This window comes from Pelobates fuscus, chromosome 11 (genome assembly GCF_036172605.1).
Source record: "Pelobates fuscus isolate aPelFus1 chromosome 11, aPelFus1.pri, whole genome shotgun sequence".
Classification (NCBI taxonomy): domain Eukaryota; kingdom Metazoa; phylum Chordata; class Amphibia; order Anura; family Pelobatidae; genus Pelobates; species Pelobates fuscus.
In genome coordinates this window covers 9730173-9749875 of record NC_086327.1, presented here as the reverse complement: position 1 = coordinate 9749875, position 19703 = coordinate 9730173, and the positions used below count along the sequence as shown (strand labels likewise).

Here is a 19703-nt window from a genome sequence, read left to right as displayed (position 1 = left end):
TGTTTTTAAAGAAAATTGTCAATCTCCAACCTGTGAGTTCTGCCCATAGGCGATGCAATGTACCTACTACAAACCAGTAGGTGTACGTTCCCAGTATGACTTCAACTCACCCATTTCTAGATATTCTTCAAAGAGTCCTTCGCATTCAATGAGTTCATAGTCTTCCTCCCAGCGTTTGGGCTCTTCGCAGAGCTGAGTCCCTCGCACTTTGGCCAACTGTCGCTTCTGGTGCCATGATTTTAATTTTCTGCGTAGACATGGACAGAAGGTTTAGGAAGGATCATGGAAATATGGGCTGACTAATCAACAGAGACAAACTAATACAGTGGGAGAACAGTCACTAGGAGTCAGCATGCTGGAGCAGAGGGAAAGGCAGGCATTTTATGGTGGGGCAGGCAGACATGGAGTGGGTGGAAAGCAGGTATGGATTGGGGAAATGTAGGTATGGTTTGGGGGGAATGCACGTACAATGGGAAGAAAGCAAGTCTGTTCTGTGAGACGGTGTACGGTTTACTATAGATCCCCTGTTCTGTGAGATGGTGTACTGTTTACTATAGATCCCCTGTTCTGTGAGATGGTGTACTGTTTACTATAGATCCCCTGTTCTGTGAGATGGTGTACTGTTTACTATAGATCCCCTGTTCTGTGAGACGTTGTACTGTTTACTATAGATCCCCTGTTCTGTGAGATGGTGTACTGTTTACTATAGATCCCCTGTTCTGTGAGACGGTGTACGGTTTACTATAGATCCCCTGTTCTGTAAGACGGTGTACGGTTTACTATAGATCCCCTGTTCTGTAAGACGGTGTACGGTTTACTATAGATCCCCTGTTCTGTGAGACGGTGTACTGTTTACTATAGATCCCCTGTTCTGTAAGATGGTGTACTGTTTACTATAGATCCCCTGTTCTGTGAGATGGTGTACTGTTTACTATAGATCCCCTGTTCTGTGAGACGGTGTACGGTTTACTATAGATCCCCTGTTCTGTAAGACGGTGTACGGTTTACTATAGATCCCCTGTTCTGTGAGACGGTGTACTGTTTACTATAGATCCCCTGTTCTGTAAGATGGTGTACTGTTTACTATAGATCCCCTGTTCTGTGAGATGGTGTACTGTTTACTATAGATCCCCTGTTCTGTGAGATGGTGTACTGTTTACTATAGATCCCCTGTTCTGTGAGATGGTGTACTGTTTACTATAGATCCCCTGTTCTGTGAGATGGTGTACTGTTTACTATAGATCCCCTGTTCTGTAAGATGGTGTACTGTTTACTATAGATCCCCTGTTCTGTGAGATGGTGTACTGTTTACTATAGATCCCCTGTTCTGTAAGATGGTGTACTGTTTACTATAGATCCCCTGTTCTGTGAGACGGTGTACTGTTTACTATAGATCCCCTGTTCTGTTCGATGGTGTACTGTTTACTCTAGATCCCCTGTTCTGTGAGACGGTGTACGGTTTACTATAGATCCCCTGTTCTGTGAGATGGTGTACTGTTTACTATAGATCCCCTGTTCTGTGAGACGGTGTACTGTTTACTATAGATCCCCTGTTCTGTGAGATGGTGTACTGTTTACTATAGATCCTCTGTTCTGTGAGATGGTGTATGGTTTACTATAGATCCCCTGTTCTGTGAGATGGTGTACTGTTTACTATAGATCCCCTGTTCTGTGAGACGGTGTACGGTTTACTATAGATCCCCTGTTCTGTGAGACGGTGTACGGTTTACTATAGATCCCCTGTTCTGTAAGATGGTGTACGGTTTACTATAGATCCCCTGTTCTGTGAGACGGTGTACGGTTTACTATAGATCCCCTGTTCTGTAAGATGGTGTACGGTTTACTATAGATCCCCTGTTCTGTGAGATGGTGTACTGTTTACTATAGATCCCCTGTTCTGTGAGATGGTGTACTGTTTACTATAGATCCCCTGTTCTGTGAGACGGTGTACGGTTTACTATAGATCCCCTGTTCTGTGAGATGGTGTACGGTTTACTATAGATCCCCTGTTCTGTGAGACGGTGTACGGTTTACTATAGATCCCCTGTTCTGTAAGATGGTGTACTGTTTACTATAGATCCCCTGTTCTGTGAGACGGTGTACTGTTTACTATAGATCCCCTGTTCTGTGAGACGTTGTACTGTTTACTATAGATCCCCTGTTCTGTGAGATGGTGTACTGTTTACTATAGATCCCCTGTTCTGTGAGACGGTGTACGGTTTACTATAGATCCCCTGTTCTGTAAGACGGTGTACGGTTTACTATAGATCCCCTGTTCTGTAAGACGGTGTACGGTTTACTATAGATCCCCTGTTCTGTGAGACGGTGTACTGTTTACTATAGATCCCCTGTTCTGTAAGATGGTGTACTGTTTACTATAGATCCCCTGTTCTGTGAGATGGTGTACTGTTTACTATAGATCCCCTGTTCTGTGAGACGGTGTACGGTTTACTATAGATCCCCTGTTCTGTAAGACGGTGTACGGTTTACTATAGATCCCCTGTTCTGTGAGACGGTGTACTGTTTACTATAGATCCCCTGTTCTGTAAGATGGTGTACTGTTTACTATAGATCCCCTGTTCTGTGAGATGGTGTACTGTTTACTATAGATCCCCTGTTCTGTGAGATGGTGTACTGTTTACTATAGATCCCCTGTTCTGTGAGATGGTGTACTGTTTACTATAGATCCCCTGTTCTGTGATATGGTGTACTGTTTACTATAGATCCCCTGTTCTGTGAGATGGTGTACTGTTTACTATAGATCCCCTGTTCTGTAAGATGGTGTATGGTTTACTATAGATCCCCTGTTCTGTAAGATGGGGTAATGTAACAGGGACATCATAAACCAATTTTTCTTGTAATTGTCTGATTTATTGTTAAATTTCCCCCTTAATAATATAATAATGGAATAAGTTTGACGCTCCACAAATGCCAATAATAATATTTAATATAGATCCCCTCTTCTGTACTTACGGGATAATGAATTCCTGGATGTTGCTGACAATCTGTTTTCCAACCATTATTATGAAGAGCTGTTGAGCAAGTTCAATAAGACAGCCCCCTGGACCGCACTGCAGGAGAGATCAATGGTGGAGAATAAGGAATTACACAAACATAAACCCAAATAATGTGCTCGGGAGACGGAGGATAATTAATGTTCCAAACCAAGTTAGAAGAATGTTATCCACTAGATATGAAGCACCACTGTATCACCTTCATCTGCCTAATCGACAGGCAAAACCACAACACAAATAGGTAGGATTTCTGTTAATTCTGCTTACTGCTAACTAACATGTGCAGACACATCAAGTAATGCCGAAATATGGCAAAGGCTGCAACACTTCTATAGAAAGTTACTGCCGGATTGGTGACAGTCTGTGTCCTTTGGTTGGGTTATAATGTAGCTCGGATCCCACACTCGGCTCCCGTTTGCATTTACCAGTCTCCCTCATTTCAGTTAAGCTGCTGATTGAATTTTTTTGTAGCCTACTGTTCTCATGCAGGGCCTGATACCAATATAATTAGGGCAGGAAATATCGACAGGCATTGGCTACACCAAAGGAACAGACTGTTATATCTGTTATAGAATTTGCCAGAGAGATGAAACTGTTCGATTAATTTGTTGCAATCTGTTTATATTCAGATTGTTGGTAGATGGTTGTCAGTTAGAGTGTGTACCTTCCTGATATCCCTTTAAATACTTAAATGCTGGATATACTAGCGCTGCTTCGTGTTCATGTCAGTGGCTCTAATATACTGTAGCTGAATGGAATGTTGCAGGTCAGGTAGCCATTTGTACTCACATCCTCATTTCTCATGCCCAGGAGTTTGCCATACTGGCCAGGGTAGCCCACAAACCTGTCAGAGGGAGAGAGAGATTCAGCATGTGCAGCGTGGAAGGGCATGATAGAAATTCTTCAACAAGTCAAAAGTACAATTGGATAAATATTTTTTAAATTTAGCAAAGGAGAAGCAGATTTATTGGCGACATCAGGAAATATATATTTTCCATAAAGAGATGTAGAAACATTGCACTGCCTTCCAGCATACATGGTAGTGACTGAGCTGCAAACACAGCAGGGATAATGTGAGCTCCAAGATAGGGAACTAACACAGTGGAAGGAACAAATGGATTCAGTTAAAATAGACTGAGACACGGATTTCTCAGTCATTGTCTTAACTGAAGAAATCACCTCTACATAATCTGCTTTATATCTCAGATTATTAACGGTAAAACCAGTATCTCACACATCATGTGACTCCTATTAGTTCCTAAAGCATCATCCCATCATCGTTCTTTACAGGAAAATAAGTGAGTTGGAAAAAATACACCTGTTGTTTAATATTTAACTGTGTAGTAAGTGTTAGAAGACACTTTTTTTTTTGCTTAATCAATTTAATAAAGTGCCCTTGTATACCTGGCTCCAAATAATACATTATTATAAAAGGGATAAAATGTAAAGGGATTTTTAATAAATAATAAGGAGGAATGAGGGCCACTTTATTATTCTGATAAAGACCAGAACTAGCATACTGGATCCATTCAAGATGTGGGATTCCTATTACCCAAGACCAGACACCTGCTGGTTGCCGAAAAGGCAGATTTGTATCTAATACTACAAAGGGCGTCAGGGATCAGGGCCGGAGCTTGGAACTCGTGGTCTGCATCTCCGACTGGTGCAGACCACAGTTATCGCTCCCTTGAGGTTCTGGCATTCCCTAATGTGTCAGAGTGCAGCCACTGGAATTCCCGACTGGTGCAGATCACATGCTCCCCAATTACACCACAAAAGACTTTACCTCCCACTAAACCACCAGGAAGTCTTAACCCCTGCTGGACCACCAGTTATCAGGTGGGAGCGGGGGACAAACAAAGCACACTGTACTCACACATTACACACCGCAAGCACTCACCACTTACACATTACACACCGCAAGCACTCACCACTTACACATTACACACTGCAAGCACTCACCACTTACACATTACACACCGCAAGCACTCACCACTTACACATTACACACCGCAAGCACTCACCACTTACACATTACACACCGCAAGCACTCACCACTTACACATTACACACTGCAAGCACTCACCACTTACACATTACACACCGCAAGCACTCACCACTTACACATTACACACCGCAAGCACTCACCACTTACACATTACACACCGCAAGCACTCACCACTTACACATTACACACCGCAAGCACTCACCACTTACACATTACACACCGCAAGCATTCACCACTTACACATTACACACCGCAAGCACTCACCACTTACACATTACACACCGCAAGCATTCACCACTTACACATTACACACCGCAAGCACTCACCACTTACACATTACACACCGCAAGCACTCACCACTTACACATTACACACCGCAAGCACTCACCACTTACACATTACACACCGCAAGCACTCACCACTTACACATTACACACCGCAAGCACTCACCACTTACACATTACACACCGCAAGCACTCACCACTTACACATTACACACCGCAAGTACTCATCACTTACACATTACACACCGCAAGCATTCACCACTTACACATTACACACCGCAAGCACTCACCACTTACACATTACACACTGCAAGTGTAGCAAACTCACCCCTTTAACAGAGTTTGCCATGAGCTTTTGGAGGGGGCTGCTTGCCCGCCTCCTGCCCTGTGATTATGGTCCCTGGGAGATTTGGCCCTTCAAGTGCAACATTTGGGCGTCCTTTTTTTTTTATTTTTTATACTGCCACTGGCCCTTTAAGCAGCATATGGAATTCTATTGGACTGTGTATGTCCCTTTCAGACTATGGCCCTCTCATCAGCCCAGGCTAAACTTAAACTCCATGGCGATTTGACTGTGTTTGTTGCATCTGAGCGCTGTTCGGATATATTGAGCGCTCAGATCCAAGCCATCTGGGGTTGGGTTGAATGTGGGGGTTCTGTTCAGTATGATAGGAGTTATGTATTTTTGTGTCTTTTGCTAACATGTGCTCAATGGAGTCTGCCTTTATCCCTGGATATAGTTGGATTACCTCTCCATTGTCTCCAGGATAGAGGACTCTTGTGAAACTGGTTTGGGCCGGAAAGCCATGCTGGCAGTGGGTTCTATTAATACTTTTGCTAACTTTTGAACCCCTGGTCTGATTCGTGCCATTTTTTTTAATATGTTGTTCCCCTGAATGGATTAATTGTGAATATGTAATTTGTATGTGAATGTGATGTATAGTTTTAAAGTTACAGTATATTTGTAAAAACGGTATTTCTCTGCCTGTGATAATTACATTTCCCATTGTGTAAGATAATTGTATCACAGGCAGAGGGAAGGACTTTACTGTGGGTTGTAACTGTTATTTTATTGGTTATTTTATACCTCCCTGTGGGCGGTCCTGTATGTGCAAGACCGTAATAAAAACCAGGCTAGGTGTGCCAGCAAAGTCAGTTCTTCACCCTCAATTTGAAGTGTCGTCTCTTATTGGCGGAATCTGCTACAAGGGATTGCTATGCTCTGCATATTCCCATGCTGTAATCACTACTAAGCTCTTGTAAGAGCTTGTTCCTGCTTCACTATCTTGGAGGAGAGGTTTACCCCCTGGAGCCTTGTCGTAGGTCCAGGGTGGGCAGGAGACGGCGAGACCCCAACCAAGCTGCGTTGGGTCTGCGGTGCTTATGGTGTCTGTTGGAGTGCGTGTAGCCCTCGGGAAGCACTAGGAGCATCCATCAACGGAGGTACTCAGTCGGGGTGCCCGTCGATCCGTTACAGCAAGCACTCACCACTTACACATTACACACAGCAAGTACTCATCACTTACACATTACACACCGCAAGCATTCATCACTTACACATTACACACCGCAAGCATTCATCACTTACACATTACACACCGCAAGTACTCACCACTTACACATTGCCTGTGCATACCAAATACAAAATACACACTTTACATATAGCCAGCACATACTACACACATTACATGCAGTCTGCACATTACACAGTCCTCACACATACTACAAATTGCTAGCACATACCACACACATTACACATTACATGCAGTCTGCACGTTACACAATCCTCACACGTACAACAAACTGCCAGCACATACCACACACATTACACACTGCCTACACACACACATTACATGCAGTCATTACACACTATGTGAGACTCTCAGACTAATTCACAAAACTCAGAATTTTCACAAATTGAATCCGAGGGAAAAACAAATGCGAGAGGTTGTGAGTAACTGGTTTGGAGAATGTTTCCAAATTAGTTATTTTTAATCTCAGTTTTTCCTTTGTGAAAATGTGGAGTTAAGTGAATAGCCTAGTCTGTGTGTAGGGTTCTGGGCAGGGGCCATAATCTGGAATTACTTTGTGTGGCAGGACAAGTAGATCGGGATTCCTTTATAGTCACAAGTAGATTGTTAAACCATTTCCACACCCTGGCCCTGCCATTAATTAATAGATTAAATTGCCCCTTTGCATCCATTGAATAGATTGGACTGAATGCCAACTTTGATACAAGCTCAATCATAGAGGTGCAGGCCATTCTGTAACACCCAGCCATAGAGATGCAAATTCCTCCCAACACTGAGTTCTAGAGGTTAAATGCTCAGCCCATCTCACCTGCCTTTGAAGAACGCCACATAGAACGGGGACGAGTAGAAATTCACAAACTGGAAGATGAAAACCTTAAAGGTAAAAGCGTCTTCATGGAGGGATTGCGTGCGATGCATTTCTGGGAACACAAAGATAAATTCTTGATCTCACTATAAGATACTGCGTATAATGCATTACTGGGAATACAAAGATAAATTCTTGATCTCGCTATAAGATACTGCGTATAATGCATTACTGGGAATACAAAGATAAATTCTCGATCTCGCTATAAGATACTGCGTATAATGCATTACTGGGAACACAAAGATACATTATCGATCTCGCTATAAGATACTGCGTATAATGCATTACTGGGAATACAAAGATAAATTCTCGATCTCACTATAAGATACTGCGTATAATGCATTACTGGGAATACAAAGATAAATAATTGATCTCGCAATAAGATACTGCGTATAATGCATTACTGGGAATACAAAGATAAATTCTCGATCTCGCTATAAGATACTGCGTATAATGCATCACTGGGAATACAAAGATAAATAATTGGTCTCGCTATAAGATACTGCGTATAATGCATTACTGGGAATACAAAGATAAATTCTCGATCTCGCTATAAGATACTGCATATAATGCATTACTGGGAATACAAAGATAAATTCCCGATCTCGCTATAAGATACTGCGTATAATGCATTACTGGGAATACAAAGATAAATTCTCGATCTCGCTATAAGATACTGCGTATAATGCATTACTGGGAACGCAAAGATAAATTCTCGATCTCGCTATAAGATACTGCGTATAATGCATTACTGGGAATACAAAGATAAATTCTCGATCTCACTATAAGATACTGCGTATAATGCATTACTGGGAATACAAAGATAAATTCTCGATCTCGCTATAAGATACTGCGTATAATGCATTACTGGGAATACAAAGATAAATTCTCGATCTCGCTATAAGATACTGCGTATAATGCATCACTGGGAATACAAAGATAAATAATTGGTCTCGCTATAAGATACTGCGTATAATGCATTACTGGGAATACAAAGATAAATAATTGATCTCGCTGTAAGATACTGCGTATAATGCATTACTGGGAATACAAAGATAAATTCTCGATCTCGCTATAAGATACTGCGTATAATGCATTACTGGGAATACAAAGATAAATAATTGATCTCGCTGTAAGATACTGCGTATAATGCATTACTGGGAATACAAAGATAAATTCTCTATCTCGCTATAAGATACTGCGTATAATGCATTACTGGGAATACAAAGATAAATTCTTGATCTCGCTATAAGATACTGCGTATAATGCATTACTGGGAATACAAAGATAAATTCTCGATCTCGCTATAAGATACTGCGTATAATGCATTACTGGGAATACAAAGATAAATTCTTGATCTCGCTATAAGATACTGCGTATAATGCATTACTGGGAATACAAAGATAAATTCTCGATCTCGCTATAAGATACTGCGTATAATGCATTACTGGGAATACAAAGATAAATTCTCGATCTCGCTATAAGATAATGCGTATAATGCATTACTGGGAATACAAAGATAAATTCCCGATCTCGCTATAAGATACTGCGTATAATGCATTACTGGGAATACAAAGATAAATTCTCGATCTCGCTATAAGATACTGCGTATAATGCATTACTGGGAATACAAAGATAAATTCTCGATCTCGCTATAAGATACTGCGTATAATGCATCACTGGGAATACAAAGATAAATTCTTGATCTCGCTATAAGATACTGCGTATAATGCATCACTGGGAATACAAAGATAAATTCTCGATCTCGCTATAAGATACTGCGTATAATGCATTACTGGGAATACAAAGATAAATTCTCGATCTCGCTATAAGATACTGCGTATAATGCATTACTGGGAATACAAAGATAAATTCTTGATCTCGCTATAAGATACTGCGTATAATGCATTACTGGGAATACAAAGATAAATTCTCGATCTCGCTATAAGATACTGCGTATAATGCATTACTGGGAATACAAAGATAAATTCTCGATCTCGCTATAAGATACTGCGTATAATGCATCACTGGGAATACAAAGATAAATTCTTGATCTCGCTATAAGATACTGCGTATAATGCATCACTGGGAATACAAAGATAAATTCTCGATCTCGCTATAAGATACTGCAAATAATGCATTACTGGGAATACAAAGATAAATTCTCGATCTCGCTATAAGATACTGCGTATAATGCATTACTGGGAATACAAAGATAAATTCTTGATCTCGCTATAAGATACTGCGTATAATGCATTACTGGGAATACAAAGATAAAATCTTGATCTCGCTATAAGATACTGCGTATAATGCATTACTGGGAATACAAAGATAAATTCTCGATCTCGCTATAAGATACTGCGTATAATGCATTACTGGGAATACAAAGATAAATTCTTGATCTCACTATAAGATACTGCATATAATGCATTACTGGGAACGCAAAGATAAATAATTGATCTCGCTGTAAGATACTGCGTATAATGCATTACTGGGAATACAAAGATAAATTCTCGATCTCGCTATAAGATACTGCGTATAATGCATTACTGGAAATACAAAGATAAATTCTCGATCTCGCTATAAGATACTGCGTATAATGCATCACTGGGAATACAAAGATAAATTCTCGATCTCGCTATAAAATACTGCGTATAATGCATTACTGGGAATACAAAGATAAATTCTCGATCTCGCTTTAAGATACTGCGTATAATGCATTACTGGGAATACAAAGATAAATTCTTGATCTCACTATAAGATACTGCATATAATGCATCACTGGGAACGCAAAAAATATTTCTTCATCTCGCTATAAGATACTGTGTCAAAATGCGTTACTGGGAATACAAAGATAAATTCTTGATCTCGCTATAAGATACTGCGTATAATGCATTACTGGGAATACAAAGATAAATAATTGATCTCGCTATAAGATACTGCGTATAATGCATTACTGGGAATACAAAGATAAATTCTCGATCTCGCTATAAGATACTGCGTATAATGCATTACTGGGAATACAAAGATAAATAATGGATCTCGCTATAAGATACTGCGTATAATGCATTACTGGGAATACAAAGATAAATAATTGATCTCGCTGTAAGATACTGCGTATAATGCATCACTGGGAATACAAAGATAAATTCTCGATCTCGCTATAAGATACTGCATATAATGCATTACTGGGAATACAAAGATAAATTCTCGATCTCGCTATAAGATACTGCGTATAATGCATTACTGGGAATACAAAGATAAATAATTGATCTCGCTATAAGATACTGCGTATAATGCATTACTGGGAATACAAAGATAAATTCTCGATCTCGCTATAAGATACTGCATATAATGCATTACTGGGAATACAAAGATAAATTCTCGATCTCGCTATAAGATACTGCGTATAATGCATTACTGGGAATACAAAGATAAATAATTGATCTCGCTATAAGATACTGCGTATAATGCATTACTGGGAATACAAAGATAAATTCTCGATCTCGCTATAAGATACTGCATATAATGCATTACTGGGAATACAAAGATAAATTCTCGATCTCGCTATAAGATACTGCGTATAATGCATTACTGGGAATACAAAGATAAATTATCGATCTCGCTATAAGATACTGCGTATAATGCATTACTGGGAATACAAAGATAAATTCTCGATCTCGCTATAAGATACTGCGTATAATGCGTTACTGGGAATACAAAGATAAATTCTCGATCTCGCTATAAGATACTGCGTATAATGCATTACTGGGAACACAAAGATAAATTCTCGATCTCACTATAAGATACTGCGTATAATGCATCACTGGGAACGCAAATATAAATTCTCGATCTCGCTATAAGATACTGCGTATAATGCATCACTGGGAACGCAAAGATAAATTCTCGATCTCGCTATAAGATACTGCGTCAAAATGCGTTACTGGGAAGGCAAAGATAAATTCTTGATCTCGCTGTAAGATACTGCGTATAATGCATTACTGGGAACGCAAAGATAAATTCTTGATCTTGCTGTAAGATACTGCGTATAATGCATCACTGGGAATACAAAGATAAATTCTCGATCTCGCTATAAGATACTGCGTATAATGCATTACTGGGAATACAAAGATAAATTCTCGATCTCGCTATAACATGCTGCATATAATGCATTACTGGGAATACAAAGATAAATTCTTGATCTCGCTGTAAGATACTGCGTATAATGCATTACTGGGAACGCAAATATAAATTCTCGATCTCGCTATAAGATACTGCGTATAATGCATTACTGGGAATACAAAGATAAATAATTGATCTCGCTATAAGATACTGCGTATAATGCATTACTGGGAAGGCAAAGATAAATTCTCGATCTCGCTATAACATGCTGCATATAATGCATTACTGGGAATACAAAGATAAATTCTTGATCTCGCTGTAAGATACTGCGTATAATGCATTACTGGGAATACAAAGATAAATTCTCGATCTCGCTATAAGATACTGCGTACAATGCATCACTGGAAATGCAAAAAATATTCCTTGATCTCGCTATAAGATACTGTGTATAATGCATCACTGGGAATACAAAGATAAATTCTCAATCTCGCTATAAGATACTGCGTCAAAATGCGTTACTGGGAAGGCAAAGATAAATTCTTGATCTCGCTGTAAGATACTGCGTATAATGCATTACTGGGAACGCAAAGATAAATTCTTGATCTTGCTGTAAGATACTGCGTATAATGCATCACTGGGAATACAAAGATAAATTCTCGATCTCGCTATAAGATACTGCGTATAATGCATTACTGGGAATACAAAGATAAATTCTCGATCTCGCTATAACATACTGCGTATAATGCATTACTGGGAAGGCAAAGATAAATTCTTGATCTCGCTGTAAGATACTGCGTATAATGCGTTACTGGGAATACAAAGATAAATTCTCGATCTCGCTATAAGATACTGCATATAATGCATTACTGGGAATACAAAGATAAATTCTCGATCTCGCTATAAGATACTGCATATAATGCATTACTGGGAATACAAAGATAAATAATGGATCTCGCTATAAGATACTGCATATAATGCATTACTGGGAATACAAAGATAAATAATGGATCTCGCTATAAGATACTGCGTATAATGCATTACTGGGAAGCAAAGATAAATTCTTGATCTCGCTATAAGATACTGCGTATAATGCGTCACTGGGAATACAAAGATAAATTCTCGATCTCGCTATAAGATACTGCGTATAATGCATTACTGGGAAGCAAAGATAAATTCTTGATCTCGCTATAAGATACTGCGTATAATGCGTCACTGGGAATACAAAGATAAATTCTCGATCTCGCTATGATACTGCATATAATGCATTACTGGGAATACAAAGATAAATTCTCGATCTCGCTATAAGATACTGCGTATAATGCATTACTGGGAATACAAAGATAAATTCTTGATCTCGCTATAAGATACTGCGTATAATGCATTACTGGGAATACAAAGATAAATTCTTGATCTCGCTATAAGATACTGCGTATAATGCATTACTGGGAACGCAAAGATAAATTCTCGATCTCGCTATAAGATACTGCGTATAATGCGTTACTGGGAATACAAAGATAAATTCTCGATCTCGCTATAAGATACTGCGTATAATGCGTTACTGGGAATACAAAGATAAATTCTCGATCTCGCTATAAGATACTGCGTATAATGCATTACTGGGAACGCAAAGATAAATTCTCGATCTCGCTATAAGATACTGCGTATAATGCATTACTGGGAATACAAAGATAAATAATTGATCTCGCTGTAAGATACTGCGTATAATGCATTACTGGGAATACAAAGATAAATTCTCGATCTCGCTATAAGATACTGCGTATAATGCGTTACTGGGAATACAAAGATAAATTCTCGATCTCGCTATAAGATACTGCGTATAATGCATTACTGGGAACGCAAAGATAAATTCTTGATCTCGCTATAAGATACTGCATATAATGCATTACTGGGAATACAAAGATAAATAATGGATCTCACTATAAGATACTGCGTATAATGCATTACTGGGAATACAAAGATAAATAATTGATCTCGCTATAAGATACTGCGTATAATGCATTACTGGGAACGCAAAGATAAATTCTTGATCTCGCTATAAGATACTGCGTATAATGCATTACTGGGAATACAAAGATAAATTCTTGATCTCGCTATAAGATACTGCGTATAATGCATTACTGGGAATACAAAGATAAATTCTTGATCTCGCTATAAGATACTGCGTATAATGCATTACTGGGAATACAAAGATAAATTCTTGATCTCGCTATAAGATACTGCATATAATGCATTACTGGGAATACAAAGATAAATAATGGATCTCACTATAAGATACTGCGTATAATGCATTACTGGGAATACAAAGATAAATTCTCTATCTCGCTATAAGATACTGCGTATAATGCATTACTGGGAATACAAAGATAAATAATGGATCTCGCTATAAGATACTGCGTATAATGCATTACTGGGAATACAAAGATACATTCTCGATCTCGCTATAAGATACTGCGTATAATGCATTACTGGGAATACAAAGATAAATTCTTGATCTCGCTATAAGATACTGCATATAATGCATTACTGGGAATACAAAGATAAATAATGGATCTCACTATAAGATACTGCGTATAATGCATTACTGGGAATACAAAGATAAATAATTGATCTCGCTATAAGATACTGCGTATAATGCATTACTGGGAACGCAAAGATAAATTCTTGATCTCGCTATAAGATACTGCGTATAATGCATTACTGGGAATACAAAGATAAATTCTTGATCTCGCTATAAGATACTGCGTATAATGCGTCACTGGGAATACAAAGATAAATTCTTGATCTCGCTATAAGATACTGCAAATAATGCATTACTGGGAACGCAAAGATACATTCTCGATCTCGCTATAAGATACTGCGTATAATGCATTACTGGGAACGCAAAGATAAATTCTCGATCTCGCTATAAGATACTGCGTATAATGCATTACTGGGAATACAAAGATAAATTCTCGATCTCGCTACAAGATACTGCGTATAATGCATCACTGGGAATACAAAGATACATTATCGATCTCGCTATAAGATACTGCGTATAATGCATTACTGGGAATACAAAGATAAATTCTTGATCTCGCTATAAGATACTGCGTATAATGCATTACTGGAAACACGGTGAACCCTTTGTTTCTCACACTGTGTGTCTGTTCAGCTATCTTACACACTATTGCATTGCCTGTGTAGGCTTCTACTCAGACTATTTGTGTACATTTTTTTCTTTCTTCAAAAAAAAGCTTTAAAAAAAAAAACCCCAAAAAACAAATGAAATGTAGAATGTGCGCAGCATCTCCAGTGACCCTTTAATCTCTGTATTAGAAACTGTGTGTCATGCATTTCTGGGGACACAGAGATAACCCATTAATCTCTGTATATAGCACTGTGTGCTTTGATTCAGGAATTCTCTTTATTATCATTTTAATTCATATCAGGCCTTATTATGGTAGAGTTAATTCTAAATAAAAGTTCAGTCTGTCACAAAGAAGCTTGTCGCATGGACTACCACAGCTGCAGTGGTGGCCAATATCAGGGTAACATCCTGTAGATTGCAAGCTGTGAGCCCAGCTATCAAGACATACCCTATTGAGTTTCCTCTTCATGTTGTATGTCAAGCTTTTATTATTAGCTTCTGTTATTATCCCCTTTAGTTAACGTGTCCTGCGCTGTGGAATAGGTTGGTGCTATGAATAATTGGTAGTCTCATGGAATCTTCCGGCACTGCTGGCGAATAGACACTGTGTGTGAAATACAACACTAACCTGTGATATATCCTTCATTTTCACACCATGATCAGACAGCCACGGCTAACTAGCGGAAATGTGTGCTTATACAGAGGTGAGAGAGATTTTAAATATCTGCTACTTTCATTTCACTTACAAGGCGGATAACAGTAAATGTTAAAGTTCTCCTTGTAAAATGTATAGTTAATTGACCCACGTATTGTGGACCTAGCTGATTTCCCGGCGCTGACGTGCGCAGGCAGTTATTCCCAAACTGTGAATTGCAGGGCATTTAAATAGAAACAGCAACATTCATGCAAAATGATTTTTAAAACTTGCCAACTCTGCTATAGCCACAGCTGGGTTATTTTAGGATAATAGTTTGGCTTTCAATTCACAACTCAGTGTTTAGTGAATAAACCCCTTCAGAGGTAAAGACATAAAATAACGTAGTCCTGGAGTGTACATTCTCTGAGTTATCCCATCTAATGCATCTCTCCAGGAGTGGCACGAAGTGGATTATTTACCAATGGAGCCTGTGCTCTTCCATTTGGAGAAGTCATTATGAATGGCTGCTGTGTTTTAAAATATTACTGGAAGGACTGGGAAGTAACATTGAAATTAGATCTTTTTTATTTTTGTCCAGACATTAAAAAATATTATATTGCCAGACGTCTTAGCCAGTCGGTTATCAGGAAAATATAGAACCCGTTGCATTTGTTTTGTCTGTAAACCACTGTGGAAAACATATTGACCCTATTTCTCATTCTAGAGTACTTTCTGACACAGTTCCTTAGTCCGACTTTGAAGCACTTTGCCGATTTTATTACTATTTGTTGTTTTATTTATGTTTTATTGTTCATATAATTCACTATAAGGGTCCTTCAAGCTTCCCAACTGTCTGCTTACAAAAGAACGGCTGTGCCACCTTAATAGGCACACAAGTGAATATACCTAGAGCCAGGTACCTTGGGCTCCAGCAACGGTGAGCAGTCATTTATTGTATATGCAAGCTACCTGGGAGTTAACTGTATAACACTAGGAGTATTATCTCCTATTTCTCCACTTTTGCCTCTTTGAGAGTATACATCACAGAATCTGGAAGGGGGATTGTGTCACCTAAGTACACTACTACGAGCACAACCTAAACCTGTCATATTGGGCTCAGAACCATGTGAGTTGAACCATTACTGCTACACACAGGGTTCTAAAAGATCCAAAGTTACCTGCACATTAGAGATTTTTCTATTTTTTTAGGACACCAAACAATATTTGCTGTCCACTGATTAGGGGTAGGTGTTTTAATGTATATACACACCATTTGATGTGCTCCACTCAATAGATTGACGGTGGTTTGTTCCTTATAGTCACACTGTCATCATCTCATTATTTAACTATCCTGACTTCTACACTCCTTGACGTATTTCTCAATTTGTATTTCTATATCTCATTTAACATTATTAGTTTTTCAGGACTATAAGTTCCCTGCTATTAAGTGTTTTCACCGTCGATACTCCTCCTTTGCAGCCGCCCGACCCGTCTCCATTTCTGTCAGCAAGCATGCTGACGTCTTCTTGCTTCTCATCCTATCAAATGCTTTCTCTGAGAATTATTTATTGAATAACCGAGTCTGACACAGTTATTCTAGTTAAAGCAACTCTAGAGGCTGTCAGGAAGACAACTACTAAAGCTGTGTTTAGCCCTGCAAAGAAGACATCGACGATGCTACAAAATGCTGTTTTCAATTGCAGAACTAAAAGGAAAGGATGCACCACTTCATTAAGATTAAAGGACCACTATAGTGCCAGGAAAACATACTCGTTTTCCTGGCACTATAGTGCCCTCAGGGTGCCCCCACCCTTAGGGTCCCACTCCGTGGCGCTGAAGGGGGAGGAAGGGGTTAATCCCTTACCCTTTGTCCACCTCCCTTGGCGCTGGGGACTCTCTTCCCTCTTCTTCCGTCATCGGCTGAATGCGCATGCACGGCAAGAGCCGCGTGCGCATTCAGCCAGTCTCATAGGAAAGCAGTCTAAATGCTTTCCTATGGACGCTGGCGTCTTCTCACTGAAAATCACAGTGAGAAGCGCCTCTAGCGGCTGTCAATGAGGCAGCCACTAGAGGCTGGATTAACCCTAATATAAACATAGCAAAAAGGGTTAAACCTAGCTGGACCTGGCACCCAGATCACTTCATTAAGCTGAAGTGGTCTGGGTACCTATAGTGGTCCTTTAAGTGGTCTAGTTGCTTAAAATGAGCCAATGACTGATACATCCACATAAATCTTTCTGATACCTCTTATACACCAAGCGAATGGCAATGTGATGCTGGGCAATGCATTTCCATGCCTCTGACACTCACAATAGAATGCGTGGGGTAAATGATACAAAGTAACAAAAATGCGACATTTTACAAGGAAAATACTTACCCCAACGCGTGAGCTTTTCCGCTAATGACGTGTACACCTGACTCATCAAGAGGATAAGCACCAGGTTTACCATTGTACTGCTGATATTCGCTATATTGCCAGCCTGAAAGCACATAACAAATCAAGAATAACCAGATTACCAGAAACATCTCAAAATGCCAAAATTCACTCACTTCCTGTAAAATGTGTCATATCACCGTGATGAGAATGGTGTTTGCGGAATCATGCCTGTATCATGAGGATACATATTAAGGTGTGATCATACCTGTATCATGAGGATACATATTAAGGTGTGATCATGCCTGTATCATGAGGATACATATTAAGGTGTGATCATGCCTGTATCATGAGGATACATATTAAGGTGTGATCATGCCTGTATCATGAGGATACATATTAAGGTGTGATCATGCCTGTATCATGAGGATACATATTAAGGTGTGATCATGCCTGTATCATGAGGATACATATTAAGGTGTGATCATGCCTGTATCATGAGGATACATATTAAGGTGTGATCATGCCTGTATCATGAGGATACATATTAAGGTGTGATCATGCCTGTATCATGAGGATACATATTAAGGTGTGATCATGCCTGTATCATACGGAAGCTGAGTGTGATGTGATCATACCTGTATCATGACTCTACTTGTTAAGGTGTGATCATATCCATATCATATGGATGCTGGTGGTGTGATTATACCTATATAATGTGAATCGTACTACCAATGCTAAGGGTGGACTTTGGGAGATAAAACTCTGCATCTATAATATGAACATTTGTTGGAGGGGACAGGGGTATATTAGTGATTATTAATGTTACTTAAAGCAGCCATTTATTATTAAAAACAAATGTTTCTGTCTTTGCTTTTAATGAGATTCTGAACAGCATCAGTAGCACTCTGTTCATGGGTAGAGAGGAGTGGACATAATATAGACAGGTGACTATATGGCACACCACCTCTGTTAGTGTAGAGATCAGCAACTTTTCGTATTTGTGGAGATATCCTACCTGTGTCATGAGAACCGTGTTTCTGGAGTGATCGTAACTGTGTCATGAAAACCCTATTTGTGGAGAGATCGTACCTCTGTCATGAGAACTGTATTTGTGGAGAGATCGTACCTGTGTCATGAGAACCGTATTTCTGGAGAGATCGTAACTGTGTCATGAAAACCCTATTTGTGGAGAGATCGTACCTGTGTCATGAGAACCGTATTTCTGGAGAGATCGTACCTGTGTCATGAGAACCGTATTTCTGGAGAGATCGTCTCTGTGTCATGAAAACCCTATTTGTGGAGAGATCCTACCTCTGTCATGAGAACTGTATTTGTGGAGAGATCGTACCTCTGTCATGAGAACTGTATTTGTGGAGAGATCCTACCTCTGTCATGAGAACTGTATTTGTGGAGAGATCGTACCTCTGTCATGAGAACTGTATTTGTGGAGAGATCGTACCTGTGTCATGAGAACCGTATTTTTGGAGAGATCGTACCTGTGTCATGAGAACCGTATTTCTGGAGAGATCGTAACTGTGTCATGAAAACCCTATTTGTGGAGAGATCCTACCTCTGTCATGAGAACTGTATTTGTGGAGAGATCCTACCTCTGTCATGAGAACTGTATTTGTGGAGAGATCATACCTGTGTCATGAGAACCGTATTTGTGGAGAGATCGTACCTGTGTCATGAGAACTGTATTTGTGGAGAGATCCT

The 19703-nt window shown here is 39.4% G+C and overlaps 1 protein-coding gene across 2 annotated transcripts in view; it reads right to left on the bottom strand.

Annotated features, from left to right (window-relative positions):
• Positions 1 to 19703, bottom strand: part of LOC134577985 (anoctamin-7-like) — a 48153-nt gene that overhangs the window by 10677 nt on the left and 17773 nt on the right. For both annotated transcript variants that reach the window (XM_063436945.1, XM_063436944.1), the window contains exons 14-18: positions 17988 to 18090; positions 7647 to 7758; positions 3804 to 3858; positions 2974 to 3071; positions 111 to 247 (exon numbers count right to left, since the gene is read on the bottom strand). In XM_063436945.1, the coding sequence (XP_063293015.1) occupies positions 111 to 247; positions 2974 to 3071; positions 3804 to 3858; positions 7647 to 7758; positions 17988 to 18090 (505 nt within the window). The remainder of the gene's footprint in view (positions 1 to 110; positions 248 to 2973; positions 3072 to 3803; positions 3859 to 7646; positions 7759 to 17987; positions 18091 to 19703) is intronic.